The sequence below is a fragment of the Acanthochromis polyacanthus genome, chromosome 23 (genome assembly GCF_021347895.1).
Source record: "Acanthochromis polyacanthus isolate Apoly-LR-REF ecotype Palm Island chromosome 23, KAUST_Apoly_ChrSc, whole genome shotgun sequence".
Lineage (NCBI taxonomy): Eukaryota > Metazoa > Chordata > Actinopteri > Pomacentridae > Acanthochromis > Acanthochromis polyacanthus.
Window position 1 is genome coordinate 13,922,233 of NC_067135.1, and position 24,725 is coordinate 13,946,957.

General features: G+C 41.8%; 1 protein-coding gene across 2 annotated transcripts in view; it reads left to right on the forward strand.

The window, feature by feature from the left end:
* The first annotated feature begins 395 nt into the window (after nucleotides 1-395).
* The window catches only part of LOC110956601 (phosphofurin acidic cluster sorting protein 1), a 77,800-nt gene continuing 53,470 nt past the window's right edge, over nucleotides 396-24,725 (forward strand). Inside the window, exon 1 of one of the 2 annotated variants that reach the window (XM_051944017.1) lies at nucleotides 396-953. In XM_051944017.1, coding sequence (XP_051799977.1) covers nucleotides 799-953 — 155 coding nt within the window. In that variant the 5' untranslated portion in view covers nucleotides 396-798. The remainder of the gene's footprint in view (nucleotides 954-24,725) is intronic. The other variant, XM_022202205.2, reaches the window with a different exon arrangement.

A 24,725-nucleotide genomic window follows, 5' to 3' on the forward strand; every position in this document is an offset into this window, starting at 1 on the left:
TCATTTAGCTACATCGGCTAACAAATCATGCAGCCTGTTAAATTATAAAGAATGGAATATATATGTATGGAAAATAATTTAAAAAATTATGATCATGAATAATAATATCGATTTCTATTAAACATATTTTTCCTTTTGTTGTATTGTTTTTTAAAATTATTACTAAAGCCAATGCACGTCGATTAACGCTTACAAACTGACTAAATCTTGTACAATTTAATATTGCTTAAAAGCTAAAACTAAAATTAATTCTGATAATATAACCACATGACTCAATATGTTTGTCGTTATGCGGTGCAGTAGTAAATGTTAGCGTATAACAAGGTGGGGTTATAGAGAACAGTAATAAACCTCAGCTCTCTATTGGCCGCCCGCTCCGTGTTCAGGCTCTGAAGAGGCGTTGCTCCGCTGCTCTGCTGCTCTCGTTGGTTTCTGCTCATTGTGCGACTTCGGCGAGAGAAATTTCCGCTTCCTGCACCGACAAACACCAGCAGCCAAAACACACCGAGCACACAGCAAGTTCTGCGCAGAGACGGGAGAAGGACGCCGGGATTCTCCGCCTGCTTTCGGCTCTAAAACCTACCGTGACGACCGCAATGTTTCCACTCTTAGACTAGCACCGAGCGGAGCAACTTTCCGTTCGCACCGAGAGGACCGTGAAAAAATAAAGAAAGGAGGAGAAGAAGCACCGACGGCGGCGACGGCAGAAGGACACCACGCACACGGAGCAGGCAGCCTACCTACCGCGGGTATTCCCCCCGTTAAGCTCCGTCTGAAAGTCCCCCTCCAGCCTCCAGCATGTCGGAGCGAGGAGGGCTCCCGCGGACCGGGGGCGTCCCTTCGCCGCACATGCAGCCCTCCAAGCCGGTCAGCATCACCTCCAACCGGCCGGTCCACATGAACCTGTACGCTACCTGGGAGGTGGACCGCTCCTCGCCCAGCTGTGTGCCGAGGTATGTGGAAGAGGGGCCGGGGAGAAAATGGGGGGTGGTAAGCCGAGCATGACTTATCATTTCTGGGCTGGTTGTGGATGTGAAATGACCCAGGCAGCGTGCTTCCACTGGGGGGTTGCAAATACACAAACACCCATGGGTGCCTATTTGGAAAGGCTCATTTAATAGGACTGTTGTTGCTACGTTATGCAAAGGAGGTCCCATTATCACCAGTCATGACTGCTCTGTTTGCTGTAACCTGTTATCTAGACCCTTTGTTTTTACCATTTCAGCACTTTTCATGGTCCCCAGTCCTCATGTTGACCACGGCCAGCTCTCCAAAAATGATCAGCAGCTTTTAGAGTCTTATTTCTACCTCAAACTGGTTCTGTTTTGTCCTCATAAGGCTGGGTGTTGGAGCAGCTGCAGCCCTTTCCCCAGCGGACAGGCTCAGTTGTTCCCCACCTGATCATTGCAGACACAAAAGATTGATGAAGCGTTTGGTCGCAGACATTCACTTCAGCTGTGGAGAGGCAGTTTGGATCTGAAACAGCTGTAGCACCAGGCGCTGGGGTGTGGAATCAGCTTTGAGGCGACTCCAGAAGCTGAAATGTTGGATTTGTTGTCACATTTTTCAGACAGATTTCTTGACATGCTGGTCATTGAAATAGATGTTTGTGAGGGCAATGCAGCAAGGTCACAATAGGCGTCTAACACCTGATCACCTGAACTCAGTCCCAAACAAAGCAGCTGAAGTAGGTTTCTTTGTTTTACTGAAAGCCTCAACAGCCAGTCTGTGGAGGGATTCAGCCGGCCGGTGTGTTTGTCACACTGCTGGCAGGAGAAGATCCCCTTTCTGATGTGAGCTGTGATATCAGATGTAACATCCACGCAGCCGAAGTTCATCCTGTATTTATGATGCTGCTGTTATAAGCTAGACTCAAGGTCAAAGGTTAACTGCAGCAAGATGAAACAAATAGCGGTTAGGCCGATGATGGATTTTACACCAAGTCAAAGTGCAAACAGGAGTATAGAGACCACAGGATCTGTCATTTTTTTATCTTTACGTTGCAGATTTCACCGGTTAAACCAAGCTGCACCGCTCCAATAGCATGGAATGTGAGGTTTCCTCCTGAATTATATTGTTTTTTGCAATCTTGCACTTGAACTGCATCCTTCCAGATGAGCCCAGATGTTTAGGTTGCTGAAAGCAATTAGAGGGAATAAAGCACGATGGTAAAAGCACTACGGTCATCATCACACAAAGCTCACATGCTGACATCTTAATGCTGCTTTCTAAAATGCTTTAGGGCTTTACTGGTTTAGAAGCAAAGCCTCAAGGGTACGTTTTGCTTCTTAGCGTTTTAGCCAAGTGTATGTGTGTGTGTGTTTGTGTGTGTAGCAGGCACTTGTGAATAAATGATACGGTCTTGGATCTTTATTTTGGAGCAGGCCGCTTGAATAAAACATCCATTGTTAGTCTGCATCATAAATATCTCTTTCTTCCTGACCTTTCTGTTCAGATTATTGCATTCTGTGTGTTAATATCCACGGCTGATTTAAAATATGTGTCAACTTTCAAATGTGATTGTCGACTTTCTTTTTTTATTTTGGCGGAGCTTTTTTCAGCAGCCGTCACGGTTCGTCAAATATCTTCGATTTCACTGCAGATGCAGCAACACGGAGAGACGCACAGAGCCAGAAGGAAAAAAAATATGGGGGATTGGAGGGAAACAGGATGAGACTGGGAGATGGAAGAAGAAACGGTGACTCTGTCATCTACATTTAAATAGAATTTCTCACATACTGCAACAGGAATGTCTTCAGAAATGGTGCTGACAGTTAATCCAGAGCTCCAAGTACCTGCTGTAGAGTCTAAATAAATCAGCTGTAGTGATGTCTTCCAGTTAGCTGAGTGTAGCCTGTTTGCATCTTGTTGCTTAATCTCTGTTGCTGCGGCGAGGACTGTGAACTTCCCCCCCCCTTCGAGTTGAGGTGTTGTTGCGCTAACCTCTTCCTGTCGACCCAAAATGCCACTTGGTTTCTTGTTTATGCAGTTACTGTGGGCTGAACGTGCCCTCGCAGACACAAACATGCATTCAGCTGCAGCCCAAATCCCGATTTGTACAGAAACCTGGAAAAGTGCTGAATATATCCACCCGTGCTTTGTGGCATTTAATCGGTGGGGAGTAACAGGAAATATTTCAGAGTGAGAGATGATATCTGTCGGTTAAACAGCCATCACGAGTCAAGTTTTTGCGACTATACTGCAACCACAATAACCCGAGTATTTGCTCTGAAGTGCAACGACACGATCATCTGAAAATCAGCTCCACCCTTCCTCACATCCATCAACACTGCGCGAGTGCCTCTGAGGTCATTTCTGCCTTCGGCCTTGCTGCCCTTCTTTTCTCTACTAGAGAGGAATAAATCATTCCACTGGCTCCAGACCAGCTCTCTCAGCATGGAGCACTGGGTGATTCCTCTCCGCTGTCTCTTCGAGCTTCTGCAGTGTCATCAACGCAGACGCTCTCATGAACGGGAGCTTGGCACCCTCCCCTCTGCTCAGTTCATCGCTTCTTATCCCTCACCTCAGGGGGCCAAACTTTCATTTTCTGCTGCCAAATTACGCCGCTGATGAGTACAGCAGCTGCTCCACCAGGCTTGACACTTCACCTCGCTGCAAATATAGAGGCTGTAGTGAATAAAGATTAGCGGCTCTCGGGTGTGTTTTACTGTCAGGTGGAATGTCCTGACTGGGGCTGCCGGTGTTCACATGGTTTGGATTCCAGCATCCAGCAGAGTTTAGTTAAGGCTTCTGTGTGCGGCAGCTTCTCTGCATCAGGTATTCCAGGAATGAGTCCTGTTGCTGCACTCACCGCCTTGCATCATTAAAGAAGGCCTCCTTGCAAAGCTGAAGGGGAAAGTCCCGTGACTCAGGTCCATAGATGGATGCTGGGTATTAGCTCGCTGTTTCGCTGCGGTTTCTAAGCAGAAAAGCTTGTTGTGCTCCAGTGGCTTCCAACCTCTTTGCCCCCACATAGTGCTGTTGTAAACCCTCATTACACGTTTTACATGTGTCCAGTTCAACCAATAATCCAAATTGTTTTCAAGTTGCAGGCAAACAGTAAAGATTAGAGGAAAAATGGGATAAATCTTATAATATGTAGTAGAGAAATGGCTTTTCTGATCTTCTGTCATTTCGATTATGTTATAACCACTTAGATTTAACTTGGTGTATGTGCGGGTTGAGTGTTAACTAAAAATGAAAGTGTGCAATCATAGACTAACGTTCAGAAGTTTGGGGTCACTTAAAAATGTCCTTATTTTTGAAAGAAAAGCATTTTTTTCCCCAATGAAGATAACATTAAGTTAATCATAACTACAGTTTAGACAGTGTTAATGTGATAAATGACTTCTAGCTGGAAAAGACGGATTTTTAATGGAATATCTCCATAGAGGTACAGAGGAACATTTCCAGCAACCATCACTCCTGTGTTCTAATGCTACATTGTGTTAGCTAATGGTGTTGAAAGGCTAATTGATGATAAGAAAACCCTTGTGCACTTATGATAGCACAAGAATAGAAGTGCGAGTTTTCATGGTAAACATAAAGTTGTCTGGGTGACCCCAGACTTTTGAACGGTAGTGTATATTTAGCATTTACCTAAAGAAATTAGTCAACCTTTTGGAAATGCACTGACCTAGTTTCTCGAGTCAGACGCTCTGATGTGTGGGCTTCATACTATTGATATTTCCATCTGACTTTTTTGTTTTCAAAAATCTGAATTACTTTACTCCAGAGTGCTTGAATCACGATTATTTATGACCATTTCTGATTTGTTTTAACATTTTTTTAAAATCACTCTTTCTTTCACTTCGATGTTGTCCACAAATCTTGGCATCCAAATATGACTGGTCCTTACATTTCTGTCCCTATTTGCCCCCAATGCAACCAACAGAGCTGCTCTTGCATTCACATAATGTGATACGGTGACGCACTGTATAAAGTTGCTTTTATGGATATTTGAGTTGATGCTGGTCAAGGACGGGGATTCAATGCAGTAACGTCACTGATATTATTCGTCTTGGCCTTCATGCATTCATTAATCATACTGCAGTTGGAGGAGTTTTTGTGCACAGACGCAAGTCTCATGCACTCTTTATTGTTCTTTCTTTAACGTCCCTAAATCCAAAACACTCTCCAGCCACTTGATGATGATCAAGGCTGTAGCTTTTCAACTCCTGCTGAAGATTTGATTTTCATTTAGCCCGTCTACTCTTTGTTGTGTATTCATCTTCTGCTTTGGACTGCAGCTGCAACACAAAGAGAGGTTTTGTGCAGGTCAGTGCTGCAGGTGTGCATGCACAGCTGCACTAAGGCCTCCCTAAAAATGAAGCCAAAACATCTCAATTTTCTTGTGGCTGAATGTTAGTTTAGGAAGTACTTGATCTGATTGGAGTTTTCCATGGCCAGAGCATGCATTCAGATATCAATATTGCAGCTGATCATGTCTAGTTAATTGCAGGAAGCCAAAATCATGATCCAGGTTGTTATTTGATCTGTTGTGCAGCCTGAGAAGATGCACATTAAAAACGAGTGTATTTCCCTTGATTTCTCTCTTAGCTTGTGCAATTTTGGTCAGCCCTGAAAAGAGAACTCTCCTTTTTTGTCACTGAGTGGTTCTTCACTTGCACTCTGGGGAAATTTCAGGTTTTGGTTGCTTTTTTTAAACCCTCATTAGCTGAAAAATGTGAACCGTAATCCAAGTTATTAAAGATTTTTCAGTAGCCAAGCACATTCATGGGAATCCTTAGTACAGTAGTCATTGTACAAAAGAGGGTATCATAAGTACATACGGTCAATGTAGAACTAAAAATAAACATAAATAAGTGAAAACAGCAGGGTCATTACATTAAAAATAAATGCCCATCTACTGGTCTGGTAATGAATACTGCTGGCGTGAGGAAGTGCAGTGCAGAAATGCAGGATGTGCTGAATTATACATCGTGCATTTGTTTGACTCGTTTGCTGTAATTGCCCCGCAAACGCAATAGCGGGACGTCACGAGCCGTTCCTCGAGTGTCAGCGTTGGATTATCCAGCCGGGCCCCCTAAACACCGGCTGCTGAACACACACACACACACACACACACACACACACACACACACACAAATGGAAAGAAACGGAGAGAGTGCCAACAGGCCGCTGCATACATGCACACACAGATGGGGCAGTGGCGTTCATTAAGAAGCTTTGGCTTTGCCACTTGCCTTGGCGCTGCTCGCTCTTCCGCACAGCTGAGTGGCCAAGAGGTCTGAAGTTTCCTCCGCTTCTCGGCTCGCCTACATGAGATGAAGGGAGATATAAACCTCCTCCTCCTCAAGCAACCTATCATGATTATTTACTGTTTCTGCTAGTAGCCTTCCAACCTCAGGCCCGGCAATGATGACACGCATGACCGTTTCACTATAATGATCTGTTTGTCCAAGACTCTGGAATGTATTTTTCCCCGTGCTATTCAGAGTAATAATATCACAGTTGAAATGGTTAACCAGGGAAATGTTTTGCTAACCACAGAAATGTTTTTCTCTGAAGCTTGAAGCCTTTTAAACCCTGCAGTGAATCCCCTGGTGCTGTTTTAAAAAGCTGCTAACCTAGTTAAATCATTTTAACTGGTACACATTTCTGTGCTGTAATACCCACAGTGTAAAAAAATGAATGTTTAGAACTGTAATTTTATGAGCAATTCACATTTTTTTGCAGATCTTCCTTGTTAAATTACAAACAATGTCAAGGAAAAATCACAAAGACGTTTTTACAGATTAATCTTAAAAGAAAGTTAAATAATCTTAGAAGTTACACATTTTTTAAAAATTGTATTTCAATCAGCACAAATTATGGCTATTTTGCAGATCTTGGCTTTTATTTTGAAAGAAAAAAATACATATGCTGGCGACTAAAAAAACAGAAAAATTTTAACTGTGATTTTACAGAATTTATCTGTTTTGGAAAATCACAGAAAAAAGTATAAATTTACATGTTAATGCTAAAAAATAGGGGAAAGCTGTAAATAATACTGCATTTAAAAGAAAAAAGCTTTATTTGTACAGGTAATCTCATTGAGACACGGGGTCTCATTCTTAAGAGAGACCTGTAAATAAATATGGTGTTGGGATTGAAAAATGGTAAATCATTTTTAGATTTTTTTTCCAGATTTTGTCTGTTGATTAAAAAATACTAATAATTTTTTTTTTACAGTGTGTGATCATTAAATTACATGGTTTGCTGCCTTAATAGGAAAAAATTTGCAGCATCACAATGCCAGTTTAGAAAAATGAGCAGTAAATAGTAGAACCCTGACCGATTTAGGACTTTTACATCAAAGTTTTTCCAACTTTTTTATCAGTACAAATAATGGTCATGGTGAAGATATCAAACACTATTAGAAAAACGATTTGAGCCAGAATGCATCAGATCTGTTTTTCCCATGCATTGATTTATTTGTGGTGGTCTACAACAATATCAGCATTGACCTCCACTTATTAATATTTTTAGCTATTTAAAAAATGTAAACATTTCATTTCATTGTAGATCTGCTGTCTGCTGTCTCTCTTTCTCTCACTCTCTCTAATTCAGTTCAGTTAGCGTCACTGCCTTGAATATCAGGTGAATAACACTGTCAAAGCATCAAGGATGTTGTAATTAAAAACAAAGGAGGTAAGAAAAAGAAAAAAGAAAACAATTTATGAAGTCGAATTAAAAGATGAACAGGAAGAAAAAATAACAAGAAATCTGCATGAGGAAGAGAAAACTGTAAATATGTGTCGTGTGTGTATCTGTGCTGTATGTATAAGCTATGTCAAGATATTGTCATTTTAATTGTCTGTCAGCTTGTTACTGTGCTTCACATCCCACTGCTAATAGAACCTGCCTTTCATTGCCATCTAGTTCTGTGAGGTTTGAGATTAACGACACACTTTTTAATACGAAGCATTTTCCCATGTTGTTATTGTATTTGCCACATTTTAAGAGGCAGTGCATCTCTCTCTATCCCACCTGTTGTGCAGTGACTACTCACTCTTCCCACTGCCAATAGCCATGACTTTGTGTATTGCCCTTTTTTCGGGGGGGGGGGCGAATATTCGGATACCAAAATTAATATCCGGATAGGGCCATAACGAACGGATATTCGGGTCCAGCCCTACTATTTTGCCAAATTTTCTTCTAATTGCACGAATTATTAGTCTGTTTGCTATATATTGCAATCACTCTGGGAGACCGAATTCCTCAGTTAAGTTGTAATAAACATGTAAGCTTCTGTGCTGCCTTTCCAGATCTGCTCATCTTTACTTTAGCCTTGCCTGTAGCTAGCCTTCACTGTCAAAAAAAAACAAAAAAAAAAACTCTTTCTGAAACATGGCATACATCATTTAGACAATTCTTCTAATGAAATCTAGGCCTGTTTGCACACTTTCTGGCTGATGACAGTAACTTTATTGACACGGATGTTGCAGCTACATGCTGGCATTGTTGCCAGGCATGCATGTGCAGCTCCAGCTAAGTTGTGCTTTGCTAGTTATTTAGCAAATTACAGAGTAATTCGCAAAACAAAATGGTAAAAAGTGGCCCAAAATCAGCAACAGGTGATGAATTCATCTAATTGCTGATTTATCTGTCCCAAATTGGTCTAAAATAGATGTTTACTACCACATTGACCCCAATACAAGACCACAAACAACTTTTTGTAACAGTTGTTTTGCAATAAGACTGTTTAATATTGAAAGTAGCCCTGTTGGGGAAAGTTCCCCCACAATATTGTTATTCCTAAGGGCAAAATAGTCCTCATCCTTGCAATCTCTCCTCATAAACCAGCAACATTTAAGCCCCATGTTTGAACGATTCTCTCTGGCTGTTAACATTTTTCATTTTGTTTTTTCTCCATATTGCACTCAGCAGGATCATTTCTGGAAGCTTGACGGATGACTTGGTCCCTAGTCGGGATGCTTTCGAGTTATTTTTCACTCATCCTTAATTAGCTTCCTCCGTGGCAGCAGAAGACGTCGCATCAGCCTCGAAAACCTGCCTGAGGTTGAACTCCGTTAACTAAACGCTGTCAGGCACACGGAATGTGCTAGTCTAAAACCAGCAAGGTTAAAAACAACCGACAATGCAACACATTTCCAGTCGGACACGGTGTCAGTGTGGCTCATTTCAACAGCCTCCGTCTCTACTTAAGAAGCCAGTTTTGGTGATGAGGAAACACTAGACAAAAACAGCAGACAAACAAATGATTTTGGCTGGTGGCTGGTGTTTGTTTCTCTCACACGGGGTCTGAAAGAGGAGGCTAGAATGTTAGTAATGAATCTGAGATGTTCTCCCGCTGCAGTGTGGAGGCTGTGGTCGATGGTGCTGTGAAACTGCTGTGGTCTGAGGAGGCCTTTGTTGCGGTGTTGTAATGTTTGTGTGTGTTTTTGAGAGCTACACTTGCTTCTGGCAGTGATTTCCCCTGCTGTGGAATCATAGACTCCCATCTGGCAGCTAATACACACAAAGACACACACACACATTTTTCCCAAGGTGCAGTGACACCCACTCACACACACAATGTCACTGACATATGCTTTGCTCACATCTAATGTGTTATACACAAGGGCACAGAGGCGTCCAGTTACGTAAAAGGACAAGCCGTGCAGGAAACGGATCATGATGACAACAGGTACAAAATCACTCTCGCACTAGATCGTGTTGTGACAAAGCATTTTTCTGTCCCATTGATCCCATATTTGACCTGTGGACACTTGAACTGGATCCTCAGATGGAAATATGAGATGAAAAAATAGCCGTCTGGTGATCAGAGATGAATCTTATGTTATATTGCACTTCTCAATTATTGTTAAAAGACAGAATCCTCTATTTCCATTGTCTTAATTTGAAAACTTAGTCATAAACTGAATGTCTTTGGATTGTCAACAAAACAAGGCATTTGCGGATTCAGTCTTGAGCTTTCGTTAACGTTGATCAACATTTTTCACCACTTTCTGACACTTTATAGAGTCCAACTCCAAACTACGCTGAGAGGAAACCCTCTGTTCTGTTGATACACAAGCTCTTTGAATACATCAACCGCACTCACAAAACACAAAATCTGAGAGGTGCAGCTTTGTATCTATGTCCATGCAAATAATGTGTGCACACGTCTGTAATCCTGTGCAGCTCAGGTTGCACACTGTTTCCCCTGGGTGATAACACAAGCTCGTAATGCACTTAACACTGATTGACCTTGACACGGTGCCTGTGTTCAGGAATTACTCACAGTAATTTATTGGCATTTCTTCAGTTCTGACTGAGTTGGACGTTTGTGTCCAAATCCCTCCCGTTGTTGACAGTTACTTTTAAAATCTTTTGAGCAGTTTGGAGTTGTTGTCTCTATTTAAATAAAGTGCAATTCTGAGTTCTAAATTGTGATGCACAAGAATTAACACATCATGTCATCTTTATTAAATCCGTATACGATTATAAAGATGGTGATGAGATGCTAAGCTTACTGACTGTAGCTTAATATTTAACAGAGGTTGTTGCTAGAGGTACGGATCCGTACCTGTAGCCTGTGGACTACGGATACGGCACTTTCCATTTGCCAATCAGATACGCGAGATCTGGTCACGTGACTCCCGGTAGACGCTGGAGGTACGGACCCGTAACATCGGTACTACAGGTACGGACCCTAACACTAACCCTAACCTTAACCTTTGCTTACCTTTCAACAGTTTGCAGTGGTTAGCAGCTTCTTGACTCACGAGACTCGCGTACGGGTCCGTATCTGTCTGGCAAATGGAAAGTGCCGTATCCGTAGGCCACAGGCTACGGGTACGGGTCCGTATCTGTAGACACTACCTTTAACAGACAAGGCAAGACAATAACAAGCATGTTCCCAAAACACCTGAACTATTCTATAAAGTACGGGTTAATAGATCGTTGGTCTGGTTTATTATCAGATTATCTGCATCAATATTTATTGAACCAATTCTCTCTGTCTGTATTCACTGTGTGGACTTGAGTAATCTGATTATGGTTATATATTATATTAATTATTGGTTATATGTCAACAGTAAGAGTCTATCAGCACTAAAGCACAAAGGCCATTTTTTTTAAATAACATACCAAATAGACAACAATGTTTCAGTGAAGTTAAGTACTGAAGTGTGTATGGGCCCCAGTTGATACATCTACATTTTTATCTTGACTGCAACTATCAGGCTTCAACCTGCTGGATTATTATTAACTGAAATCACTATCGGCCCTGAAAAACAATACTTCTTACCCCTATTTTAGAGTGGAAAAATTTGTTTGCCATTATGTTTCAGAATCAGAGGAGTTTTATACTCCTTAGCTCAGTCATCACTCCGTCACTCTGATGCTCTCATCCCGGTGTGACGGCTGTATCGGGGCAGGAGTGGCAGCTCTGATTGGCTGATAAGCAGGGACCTAATATGATCACCCAGTACCGATCCAGCGGCGTGTGGCGGTGCAGCGCGGCAGACATCGAGCTTCGATGGCATCACTTCCCCGTCTCGAGCTAAACAGGATTAGGCGGGTGCTCTGCTCATTAATCGGTAATCGCTTTAACGAAGGGTCAATTGTATCGTGTGTGTGTGTGAGAGAGAGACAACAGAGCGAGGATTCTGCTGTATGCTCCTGTAGTGAGATCTAATCAAGGAGCCTTTCATTTTCTGTAAACCCACAGGTTTAATGAAACGCAAAGTAGCTGCTGGCTCGAGACATATTCCACTTTCCTTCAACACAAACACTGTTATCTTGTCTAACACACACACACACACACACACACACTCACGTACTGCAGGTCACATGCTCAGTCTTGCAGACCTTGACTGGGGAGAGCCCAGACAAACAACCCTGTACACTGGGTAACAAAGTGCAAATGAGAAACTAACATGATTTGCAAAACCTCCCTTTGCTTTTTTGAATGCGTCGACCACTGAAAGACACACTTACCTCCGGTTTATGGGATGTTTTTTTAAGCATACACGATAGACTTGGACACAGTTGAATAGTGTGTTCTGTGTGTGTAAATGTGTGCATGTAAAGGTTGCCCTCCTTAGGAAGTAACAGGCCTTGGTGTGTCCTTGCCTGTGGCTGTGGGAAGTAGAGCAAGACGGGAGGAGAGGGCCGGCGAGAGAGCGAGGCGCTAGATGGAGCAGAGGCAGCGAGGGAAAGCACGCATAAAAACTGAGCAAAAGAGCAAAAGGTCATTTTTTTTTAACACACAAGACACCTCAGCTGTGTGTGTGTTTGTTTGTGCTTGTAATCCTTGCACTGTTTGTTTGTAGAATCAGATTGTGGGGACCAAGTTCTCCTTTAATTGGGTAAACCCCAAACCCTAACCTGAGTCTTACATCTCGGTTTATGGTTTGGGTTGGAATTTGGTTAAAACTGAGATTTTTTTTTTTAAAAGGGTTTCGTAAAGGCCTGCGGGAAAGTTTGTAATACTTGTAGGTCACAACACATCTCAAATTAAACCCTCTGAACCTCAGGTAGTTTCTGAACGTTATTGGTCACATGCTTTTGCTTTTACTTTTGCTTTTATGCCCTACTAATTTTTTTTTTTTTTTACTGCAGTCTGAAGTCCTGCATGTCTATGGAAACAGCACAACTATGGCTAGAAGTGCAGGGAACACAAATGTCTTCTGTACAGTTTAACACCTGGAAAATCCTGGAATTGACATGTATAACATTTTTTCAGGTGCTCACAGTTGTTTGCTCTACCTACTATATATATTTTTTACTACACTGTTACTTTATTTCCAGACTTGTCTCCTGTCTGCTCTGGGTAAACACAGCCTGCAGTTCAGCCCAGTTCAGAGAAAACTGAAAAACTGAATTTTTATCAGGTGACTGTTGGTTACAGCTGAGTCACTACTGGCTTCCTGGTCGCATCAAGGAGTGCAGAATTTTTTCATTTTACAGATCCTGGGAACTACAAACAGTTGATTTTTGGTCAAATTTAATCAAGACGCGATTTTGATGAATTATCTCGAGTTTAAGCTTAGAATTGGATCATGTTGTGGATGGGATACACGAGTAGTTGGAGTACTATCAGAAAGCTACAAAGCAGAAGATTTGTTCTGTCTATAAAATTTCTGGCTTTAAGAAAAGCTAGTTTTATTAAAGACACAATTCCTTTTGAATCTGCTGGTGGGTTTAGGTGCTGCTCTATATAACGGCTGAAAACGGACATGCAGGATGCTCCAACCTTTAGGTACACTATGTTGTGTTTGTGGGACAGGTTAGAGTACAGTAACACAATTAACATGATGGCGCAGTGGAGTCTGAAGGCTCTTGGAGAATGATTTGGCTCTGACGTCATGTATCGCAGTACGTTGCTGAATGGTTTGTTCCTGTTGTTTAGCATGTGATTGCTGAGACAGAAGAGGAATTGATTACGGCAGCAAAAACTTTCCAAAGTCATAAGGTGCTTCCTCATAGTACTAAAACTGCTGGTGAATGCTGCTGTTGTGTGAAAATATTTTGGATGTGTTTCTCAATCTGCCTTTTCTGAATTGTATTTGATCATGTCGCAGCATCAGACCACATCCCCAACAACGCAGCCCCTCACCTGATAAACACTGTGGAAGCCAGTGCGGCATCAGAGCAGTGTCTTCCTAATTGACAACAACAAGCTTGTGTTTGGGCAACCATGTAACACATTTCCTGGAGCTACATAACATTTTAGTGGCAGACAGAGGCAGGGCTAAGTGTAAAACTGCAAAAAGGGGGAAAACCCGCAGTAGCTGGGGGTTTAAAACCATCCTATAGTCACATCTGAGAGTACTCAAACAGCTTCCATTTATTTCACTCCATATTCAGTCAGTCAGCCGGCTCTCAATGCAAAGAACTGCATATACATCGCTCATACAGCAGGGATGCGGTGGGGGGCGATTTCTGTCACCTTTCACTGCTCTTGTAGCATCAAATGGATGCGGTGTGTTATTGTGTGCCTACGCTTGTTGCCTCAGTATTCGTCTTTTCTCACAGTGATGCATTCAAGTGACTACCTGAGCCCGCATAGAGTGCCTCAGCTCCCATCTTTCACCGTGTACTGATGTGTGACTGTGTTCATGCAGGACTTGAAGCAGCCTCTTTGTCACCTCACACCTTCATTCATATTATTATGTGTGTGTTTTTCAGTGCAGCTGATACTTGCCTAGTTTCACCCTCTGCAGATGTAGACCGTTCATTGACACATTTCATGCAGCATTCTCTTTCCCTACTTCTGTCTGTCTATGTGTTACCATCTTCAGAATCTGGTTCACAGTAGGAAATCCCACTAACATGCACTACAAGGGTCTAAAATTGAGCTTATTTCTGCATTGAATCTGAGCCGTACCACACACTTGTATCATAAAATCATGGACTAAAAAGTTATCTCTTTGGGTAAGTGATTTAACAAAAATGGAAAAAAAAACTTGGAACCAGCATGCACAGAATTTTTCCATGTATCTACTTGCGTTGCTAAAACTGGAAAAAATATCTGACTTCACTTAAATGTATGTTGTATTTGTTCCATTTTTTATTTGTTTCTTTACAATTAAAAAAATATAATTTGCGCTGTGTTAACACAGTCTGTAGTTCTGCCAAGTTAAGCAGTGAAGTACCTGAATTTCCATCGCTGTTGGTTGCTAATAGCGTCACAGTTGCAGCAAGGAGAATTTTTAGTTTTTTTCCAGTCTGGTGAGTACAAAGGTTTATTTTTGGCACAAATTTACATGAGACATGTAGAATAATGGGATATTGATGAAATATCCCAATTTTAAGCTTTAATTTTGTTGATTTTCCTGCATGTCACAGCTGAGTAAATCAAGGACTGCCTAAAAATGTCTGATTTTCTGTTATACAGTTTCTGACTATCCTAATGGTGTCATTTTGGCAAGATTTGACCTTTAAGCCAAGCCCAACCAAACTGATGATTCTTTCCGTTTTTACATTTTGCTTCTCTTATAAACTGCGCAGTTTTTTTTTTAAAAAGATAATATGCTTCAAACCTGCCATCAGGCTCCCACTATTTTTGCTGGGGCGCCGTTGCTGCATCCTGGGCTTACCGTCGCCCCACACAATTGTGATTGGTTTAAAGAAATACAAACAAGACGCAACATTTTTTTTCCCCACCTGAGCAGAATGATATGGCAACAACCAGACTACTCTCCAACACTGACACAGCTGTGGAGATACTGTTGGTGTGTCTGTGAGACTATTTGTCTCACTGTGCTTCTGCAGTAAGTGGTATGTCTGTGTTTGTTCAGACTGTTTTCACATTGACTACTGCTCATAAGCATCATCTTCACTGCATTCTTTGCTGCACTTGAATCTGGCCCGTCTCACCTACACAGTAAAAGAAGATAGCAGTTGAGTGTGTGTGTGTTATTGTTTCACATTGTGTGTTTTCACAGTGAATGTCGCTCTTAGCGGTGTAATTTCCATTATATGTGTGGCAGCACTCGAATCTTGAGTCCTGGCTGACCTTGCTGTTAAACGATGCTTCTGTGTATCTTAGTGTGTTCTCCCTGTGCTTGTGCCTCGCAATATTACTGAAAGCTTCACAGAGTGTAAATCGTCTTGCAGCTTACATCCAGCGGTGCTTCACTGATCGTACGTGTGTGTGTATGTGTCCTGGCAGGGTGCTCTTGCTTTAGGCTAAGTGTCAGCTCATGTCAGCAGGGTGACTGTTGCTCTGCACACAGCAAAGAAACGGCAAAGGAGGGAAGAAATGGGAACAGAGGAAAGAGGGATCAGGCATCTTTATGACACCAGCAGAGAAATGATGAAGTGAAGGCAGAAGTAAGCCTCTTTCCAGACTTCTGGATGTCACCGTCATCTCAGATAGGGATTCCTAAACTGTGTGGTGTAGCCCTGCTAATTGGCTGTTTTAACTGAATGGATAAAAACCAGCAGAGCCATTTAGAACCTTTGTGGGGATTTTATCAATCAGTTAGTCTAGGAATAGCACAAAGACTGTAATTAGAATAATCGACAGCATTTCTTAGAACCGGTAGCTTCTTTAAAGGGCTTGTTTTTAAAAGTAAGCAACCCAGAACCCAAACATATTTGGTTTACCATCAAAAATGCTTAAAAGCTAATGAACCTAACAGTCACACATCGCCTGTATATAAAAGATGGATGTAGCCGCTCTGAAACCATTTGTTTGTGTACTGCTGTTGTGAAGACATTTGACTGTCCAATTTTTACTGTTTTGAAATTAGACAGTAGTAAGTGAGAGGTAGCCACACCATCTGTTAACCTCTATTTTATTTTTACATGGGAGCACCATTTACAAAATAAACATCTTGCTGCACTGAAGGAGATCCAAAACTAGCAATAGAGACCATAAACTCATTAGGGAAATGTTTCCTAAGGCAGCAAATCAAGTGAGAAATAGGCTCATTTTCTCGCGGACGTCTATGCCGTCTGACTTCTTTTTCTAGTTAGTTGAGCCCTAATGGCCATCAGGAAAAAATGCAGCCATATTTTAGGAAAAATCAATCATTTGTGACCTGCATAAAATGATCTTTGGGTTAGTTGACCTGTGAAAAGAAGGCTTGGAGACAATCTTGTTGCACCACTGTGATGCATTTGGGCCTCAAATGCAGCCTTTGCATCCCCAAAATTGATGCTCGCCTGCTGTTAGTCAAGATGTTGGTTAATAATATTGAGCAGTGCTAAACCAAGTATTTCTCTGCTCGCTGTCTTATCAAATCTTGACTTAAATGTCTATTCCTTGTATATAAATGTTGTTTTATCGAGCCAGACTTCAACCTGCGACCCTGAGCCACTTAAGGCACGTATAGTTTTTCACGCTCCAAGAAGCATTTATTTTGCAAAGTGAACATCGTCAACCCTTCCTCATCTGCGGTTTTTCTGTAGCAGTTATCTGTGCTAAATGCACACTGGCTAACGCTGCTGAAAATCATGTCGGAACATCTTAACTACGTCTGTCAGCAGTGATCTTTTAGGGCTGAATCAAAGGTTATTTCACCCTCAATAATGGAGCGATGACAAAATGGCCATTCGGTCTGAATGTCAGGCTCTCGGAGAAGAAGGGGAAATCTGTGAACATCATGCACGGCTCATGAAACAAGACAGGCGGGGGGTGACGATGAAGAGGCCGATGAGACCGAGGTGACGAGTGCTCGTTGTGAGGAGTCAAGGCGGGGAGGGAGCGCGAAACCGAGGGTGAGATGAGAGCTGGGAAAAGAAGGATTAGACTGTGAAGGAGAGGAAACGGGCTCGAGAGTATGAAGGTGAGAAGAAGGGGGGGAGGTGGATGTGAAAAGGGAGGGGGGAAAAAATGGAGGCTTTATCAGAGGAGGACAACATCAAAGCCGGGGTGATTGGGTGAATGGGAAGGGAGCAGCTGGGGCAAAAGGAAGAGATACGAGACGTGAGCTGATGCAGGAATTAGCTGTCACTTGCTTCCTGCATTATATTTTCTCTCTTGTTTCCTCCTCGGCTTTTTTCCCCCTCCTTCCTCTTCCTCATGTTTTCACTTTTTCATCCGTCCCTCCTTTATCCCTCTCCTGCTGCAGGGGGCAAACCATCACCACTGATGCCAGGAAGCAGCTAAATCTAAGCTCTTCTGTCTTGGGTACTGTCCTAGTCTTGTCTATAACTCACCCTCTCTGATCTGCTGTCCCAGTGCCACCGTTGCAGCTCTGCCTCACAGTCATATTGTTCCTTCCCCAGCAGCTGTGATGGATCTGCCACCAAGTGCAGTTTCACCTCTGCTGCCATTGTTTCTGCAGCAGTCAACACTCGAGGTGCCTTTATGGGCAGATTCACCTGCTGTCATAGGTTTAGTGCCAACTTCGCTGTCGTGGGTTCCATCTCGGCTTTGCTGCGTCATATCGCTGCCATTTCAAGCCGTCGTGAATGAATGCAAATGCCCTGCACCTTCACTAATTTAAGCGCTGTTTTGGCAGGTCTCTGTAGTTTAATCTGCGTCCTTTGCCTTGCCAAGGAATGAATAGACATGTGAAGAATGAGCTAAGCATTGGGAGGGAAAAAGCGAACGCAAGCAGAGCATTCGCAAGTGTTGGCGAGATAACATTGAATGTTGAAATATTAACCTTAAATGGTCTTATGCTGTTATGTTTCTTTCAGTTTTTAGAAGAAGTGGACATTTTTGTCACACTGCTGCCAGAAAATAAAATTCTAGGAAGCCTTAGAAGATGAAACGCGTTTTTAATTCTGGTTTTATGAGGAATATTTTGGAGCGTTAATATGCTGTATGTAGCAGCTATTAGTGAAACAAAGCAATTCACAATACACTCACTGTGGAAATGCTGTACAGACAAACAAAGAATATGGGCAGAAATTATGGCAGTCTTCCACAGAAATGGTCCAACAATACAATACAGTGGTAGATACTCAAAAGGTGCTTTTGTGTGTAATGATATGCATTTAAAATGTGTCATGCAAGGTGCTTTCCTGCTACTGGGAGCAACTTGAAGCTCAGAGTTTTGCACAGAGGCACTTTGGGGATTCAAAACCACTACACCTGATGACACAGCCATGATTTTTTTTTTCTCTGATAGTCACGATTTTATTAGTAAAGGAGCTCCTGAAGTCGTCACTAATCAGAGCTACAGGAATCCAAGGTTCACCAGAGCTGTGACTCTTATGTCAGTCTGACTACAGTGCAGAAAAGAAACCAGGAACTTTTCTTATTTTCCCCTCATACAGTTCTAGTCTTACGCAGGATGATATGCTTCATTGTCTGTAACAGATGTCTCTAACTCAAATCTTGCACATATGTAGCTGCCTCTGTAGCAAATCACCACCCCCCAAATTGCACCTATTGCACAGACTTTGTGCTCATTGTTTTTTTTTTTTTTTTAACCAAATGTATTGTCATAAATCCTTGGGTGATAAGAAATCCCACTTTCTCAGATATCAGTAGCTGGAAAAGAAAGATCTGCAAGCGTTTTTCCACATTGTGCTTTGGTTTACATCCATGAGATCTGAGTTACACCAGAGTCTGTTCAAAATTTCGCATTTTATCCCTTGTGTATCTGCTGAACTCTTTGGAATGTCTGGGATTTTTTTTTTTTTTCAGCCAGCAACCTCCAAGATCATCAAATTGCTGTCTCAAATTGATCTCATAACTCACCACTAGCTAAATATAGGAATATTTGATCTGTATTAGTCATTTTGGATTCCTAAGAGCCACATTTCTGGAGCATGTTATTGCATATTGCTCTGCCAAATGTATGACTATGCGAATCCTGCATGACAGTTATGCAGTTTCTGCCCCCAAACCCCCAGAAAGTCCCTGAATATTCTTGACAGCGGCTATGCTGTCACCTCTGTTCATTGTGTGTGTGTGTGTGTGTGTGTGTGTGTGTGTGTGTGTGTGTGTGTGTGTGTGTGTGTGTGTGTGTGTGTGTGTGTGTGTGTGTGTGTGTGTGTGTGTGTGTGTGTGTGTGTGTGTGTGTGTGTGTGTGTGTGTGTGTGTGTGTGTGTGTGTGTGTGTGTGTGTGTGTGTGTGTGCTTTCTGCCGCAACAATAGATGTTGTTTGGAAGTTCCTGCTTCTGGTATATTTGATCTTTCGCTTTAGTTGTGTGTTTATAACCGCTGTGAAGAGGACAAAGACACATTAGAAGTTTTGTTCCCATATTGCGTCAGTTGTGACATTTAACTGTGACCCCAGCAGTCAGAGTTGTAATTATCATCAAAAACTTGAGGCAAAATTTGCATGTTGAGTCGTGAACATTGTTGGATTAATGTGATTTCTTTTTTTTTTTTTTTTTTGTCACGAACACAAAAACACAACACCTCTCGAAGGCAGCATAAGGTCAGTGTCTCCCTGGTTTGTGCTGTCTGCCTGTTTCACAGATTGAAGCCCATAGGCTGCTACTTGTCACTATTACTGAGAAAAACACTTTCTGCTTATGTATTTCTGCAAGCCATTTGTTTAAAGGATTACATAACACGCTGATAAGTGTATTAACTGTGTGTGTTTTTTGCGGCAGTGATTGGATGTGATCAGCCGGGGTTTTTTTATTGGCTTATTTATTTTTTCCTGTCCAGATGTAGAGGAGAGCTACATGTTGGGGTGCAGATGGCGACACGAGCCTCCGGGGAACGAACACACACACACACACACACACACACACACACACACACACACACACACACACACACACACACACACACACACACACACACACACACACACACACACACACATACATACATACATACATACATACATACATATATTTATCCAGCTCCGTGCTCTTTTCCTTACCTCTTCACCAAACGGCACCACTGTGTTCAACAACCGTGACTCAACAAGTGCACCTGCACTTTCTCTCACGTGTTCCTCCGTGCCACTTCTTCCATCATTTTTTCATCTCGTCTCATGCAGTTTCACTTTCTTTCTTTTCAGCGCTTTCCTCCCTGTCATTTCACGTTCCAAAAAAAGCAGCACTACCCGTCTGTTCAAACCCGTCTCGGTCACTGCTGTTTACCCCCATCTGTCCAAATTTTGAGTTCCTCCAGGGATTTGATTAATAGCTAACATCTCAAACTCTCTCACACTGGCACACACACACACACACACTGCACAGTTCATTCTCATGCCTTCCAAAACGAGGCAGCAGCCACCCACGTACCAATACGCATACGAGATGGCTGAGTATAACAACATCAAAAAATGAAATGCCCACCCACCTACATGCAGTCACACGCTCAAATAGCTCCCCTGCTGTGGGCAAAAGCACAGAGTGAAGAGCCATGACAGGATTTGGTCTTGATAAGCACGGTGGTGAGCAATAGTCCTGCACATGCACGCACACACACACAAAAATATATATATTAGTGTTCTAGAGGAATCACTTCTGTGCTGCTTTCAGATTAAATATGAGTCACGGCACACTGAGAGACACATGAAGCCATAGAAGAAAGCCACATGATGCACACTCAGTGGTGCATATAGTACGTACTGTCCATGTGGTAGAGACACACAATCACCGCAGCCTTGTTATGTATCAGTAACCTACTTATGCTCATGCACACTCACCCACTCTTCTCCTCTCCCACACAGTCAGACTGACACATGCATTTGCACACTTCTGTTTTTTTTTTTTCACTTAAACGCATGTGCTGGCAAACTGTTGTTTAGTCACCAGTGCAAACTTGCATACATGTGTGAGATCACCACGTCGAGCACAGAGAAGAGAGGTTGTGTTTGCAGCATGCTAAGCTGCACAAAGGTCAGAAGATTTTGTTTGGTCATTGCCCTCATATTTGGCATCTTCACACACTTGATGTTAGTGCATTGCATAATGCTTTGTTTTTCAAAATAAAAGTCAAAAGTTTGTTTTATAAGTTTTAGTCCCTCCAGGAATTTGCGATGTTGCGATCGCGTGAATTCATGCAAAATCAACCAATCTCCGTGAATTTTGTGCGGGCTTGCAATTTTGTCCAATCACCGCAACTTTCCCGCCTCCCGTGAGTTCCACCAATCATAGCAGCTCCCAGCGCAAACCTAATGCACGTACGTCACCGAATTCACTTCCTGTTTATGGTTTGAAGATGCAGACATGTGTGATACTAATGTCTTTCATTTACCAACAAAAATTACTGCTGGAGACCGTGATAAGCAATTAATTCACTGGTGTTCTTCACCAAAGCGGAGCTAAACTGTTTTACCACCGTGCAATATTGTGATGGAATACAAAAAAGAAAAAAAATCATCGATTGACACACACTTTTTTTAAACACGAAATATATTAGAACGGCTGAAATGAGCGAGCAGACCAGACAAATCACCATGATGGAAACTGTTGCATCCAGATCCATTAGAGCACTGAAAGAATGAGGTAAATTAGATTAATTATTCCACCAAATAACACAGGAGAGTTACGATCGGCATGTGTGAATCGTTTCCTTGTTACCCACATCACTCAAAACGGACTCAGGGATTTGAATGAAATTTTCAGGGTCGGTCAGAAATGACACAAGGACCGAGTGATTAGACTTCGGCAGTGATACGGCTTAAAGTTTGGATCCACAGATTTGTTAAGGATTCATAGCGGCACGGCGTCTGATAGCAGCACGGTAACCATGGCAACAAGTGAACGCTACCTCAGCAGCCTGCTGACGATCACAGGATTGTGATCCTACAACAAATCTACCACGGTGGACGTATCGGAAACGGCACAAGGAACAGCTGATTAAATTGTGGGGGTGTTTCTGAGTCCCATCAATTCCTGTCGCCCACTACATATTTAGGTCATATTAAACCAGTATCTGGCTGCTGCTAATGTCCCACCATGGTGTGGCAGCTTTTGTGGAAATTTGTTGGAACGTTAAATAATTAATTTCGGAATAAATATTGTCAATTACAGTGTTGAAAGATGTTCTACAAGCTGGAAAAAATGCAGCTTTTTAGCAATTGTCACTGTCTCCTGCAATTTCATCACAACAAAAAAGCTTAAAACATCGCAACTTTTATCGCAATTTTTTTAGAAAAGCTGCCGCGAATTCAGGCATTTTCAGCTGCAACAATCACAAAAACCGCCCGCGAAATCCTGTAGGGACTGAAGTTTGAATAGAATAAATCTGTCATTTGTAGATCTAAATGTTGATGTTTGAGGCCACACTTCAAGGTCACTCTGTAAAATGCATTCAGTAAATTTAAAAATCTGGCAGCTAGAGTGACAGAAAACACATGTTGAAATATTGTTGAGTATGAACACTGAAAAACTGTTCTGAAAGTATGTTGTATAAATATTTTTTTATTTGATTTAAGTGAAGTGAAACTGTAATTTTACAATCATGAATGTCAAAAAGCCAAAGACAAATTAATATTTTTGAGAATACTCATCTTTTTTTGGTAACTTGTAAATGATTTTTTGCTGGGATTTTACCACATATTATCTGTCACAGTTTATAAAATTAATTACCATTATTAAATTCTTAATATACATAAATACATTTCAAATAATGTCAAATATCTGTTTCACATTTTCATATAGTCAAAAACAGCGTACCTTTACAATCAACCTTTTTAAAAGAACAAATTACCATTTCTAAAAATGTTTTTTTTTATGTGGATGTTATTCAGTTTTGTTGTTTTTTTGTTGTTTAACGTGTAAATTCAAAATTTTCTCTGTGATTTTGCAGTCTCATTGAATAAAACAGGGAAAATATGTAAAATAACAGCTAATGGTTCAAAAAATTACAGTTAAACATAATAATTTTGCTTTAAGTATTCAGTTAATGTAGGTGATGTGAGTTTTTTTAACCAAAGAATGGTCTAAAAAATATGACATCTGTTATCTAATCGAGGAAATCTGTTCTTTTCTGCTGAAGGATTATTGTTTGATTTTATATAAATTATTGTCCAACAGATGCAAGACTTTTAGAGGCTGATACCGATCAATATCTGGAGGTTTAAAGTAATCTAATCTATTATGATAATGCAACATTTTCTAGTAATTTCGCTTTAGATTGTTCTATCACTTCTCTCTGGTCGACACATGAATCAAAGGAGCTGCATTTTTTGTTTATTTCAAACCTAGTTTCACATTTATGCATTTCCATTTCTTCTTACCTGTTGGCCAGCAGACAGCTAAATCTGTAACAAGATAATTTCAGCCAATATCCCGGAACGATTTATTGGCCTACATCAAATTAAAACGTAATAATTTCTTCTCTTGTAGGCGGAGATGTGTTATTTCAGGGGATGTGATTTGTCATGCTGCAGGAAATCTTGTCTTGTCAATTAAGAGAGTGTAGATAAGAGTGATGAAGTCTCTTCTTCTACCGTAATGATCCACTTCTTCTTTTGGAGATGTTTTTGAGCTCATGTTCTCTTTCAGTAGTTGAGGGGAACGGTGATGTGTAACCAAAAGTCAGATCAGTGAGGACTGCAGCAGATGCATGGTGTGCTTGTCAGGCTGTGATGCTTCAGAGACGCCTCGGTTCTTCTTTACAAGTCCACTGCTTCTATAAACAAAAAACAGCCTTTTTTCAAAGAAAGGCCAAAGTTCACCCTATTAATGGTGCTACCTATGGAATTAATTCGCCTCGATAGCTCGTATTTCTAAAGCCGAAAGACCTTTAGCAGATCTGGGCGAGCATCAAAAGGCGAGACTAGATGTGAAGACTAACATCAGAACACTTGGAGGGTGAGCTTGGCTAGAATATGACAAAACCAATGCAAATCATGCGTCGGAGAAAGACGGGGTTAGCGATCGAAGCAGAAGGAAAAAAACCTGATTAACAGAAAAGTAACGACCAGCATACCAATTAGAGGAATCTTGCAGAGGAGGGGTGAAAAAACAGGAGTGGAAGGAGGAGCAGGGAGGCTGAGGCGCTATCAGATCAGACAGATGGAGAGGATGGAGAATCGTGGATTGCCAGAGGAGGAATGGAAAGAGCCTTGAATGGGGGGCAGGGAGTGGGCAGGAGATGAGAGGCAGAAGGAGAGATAGGTCTGCTTTTGGTTGGCCGACAGTGGTGGACAGCTTGTGTTGCTGGGAGAGATAAGAAAAAGGGGGAAGTTTGGAGAACCAGAAGGAAAACACAGATTCATTGGAGGTCCTAATGCAGCGTGTCAGTGTGACCGTGACCCTGTTGTAAGAGCCTGTTATTCCTTGATGCAAGTGACACACCTTCAAAACTGATTGATTGGCTCTATTTAGACTGAAACGCACTTAAGCACACAAAGTCAGGCTGAGGCCGGCAGAATTATTTATAGATTGAG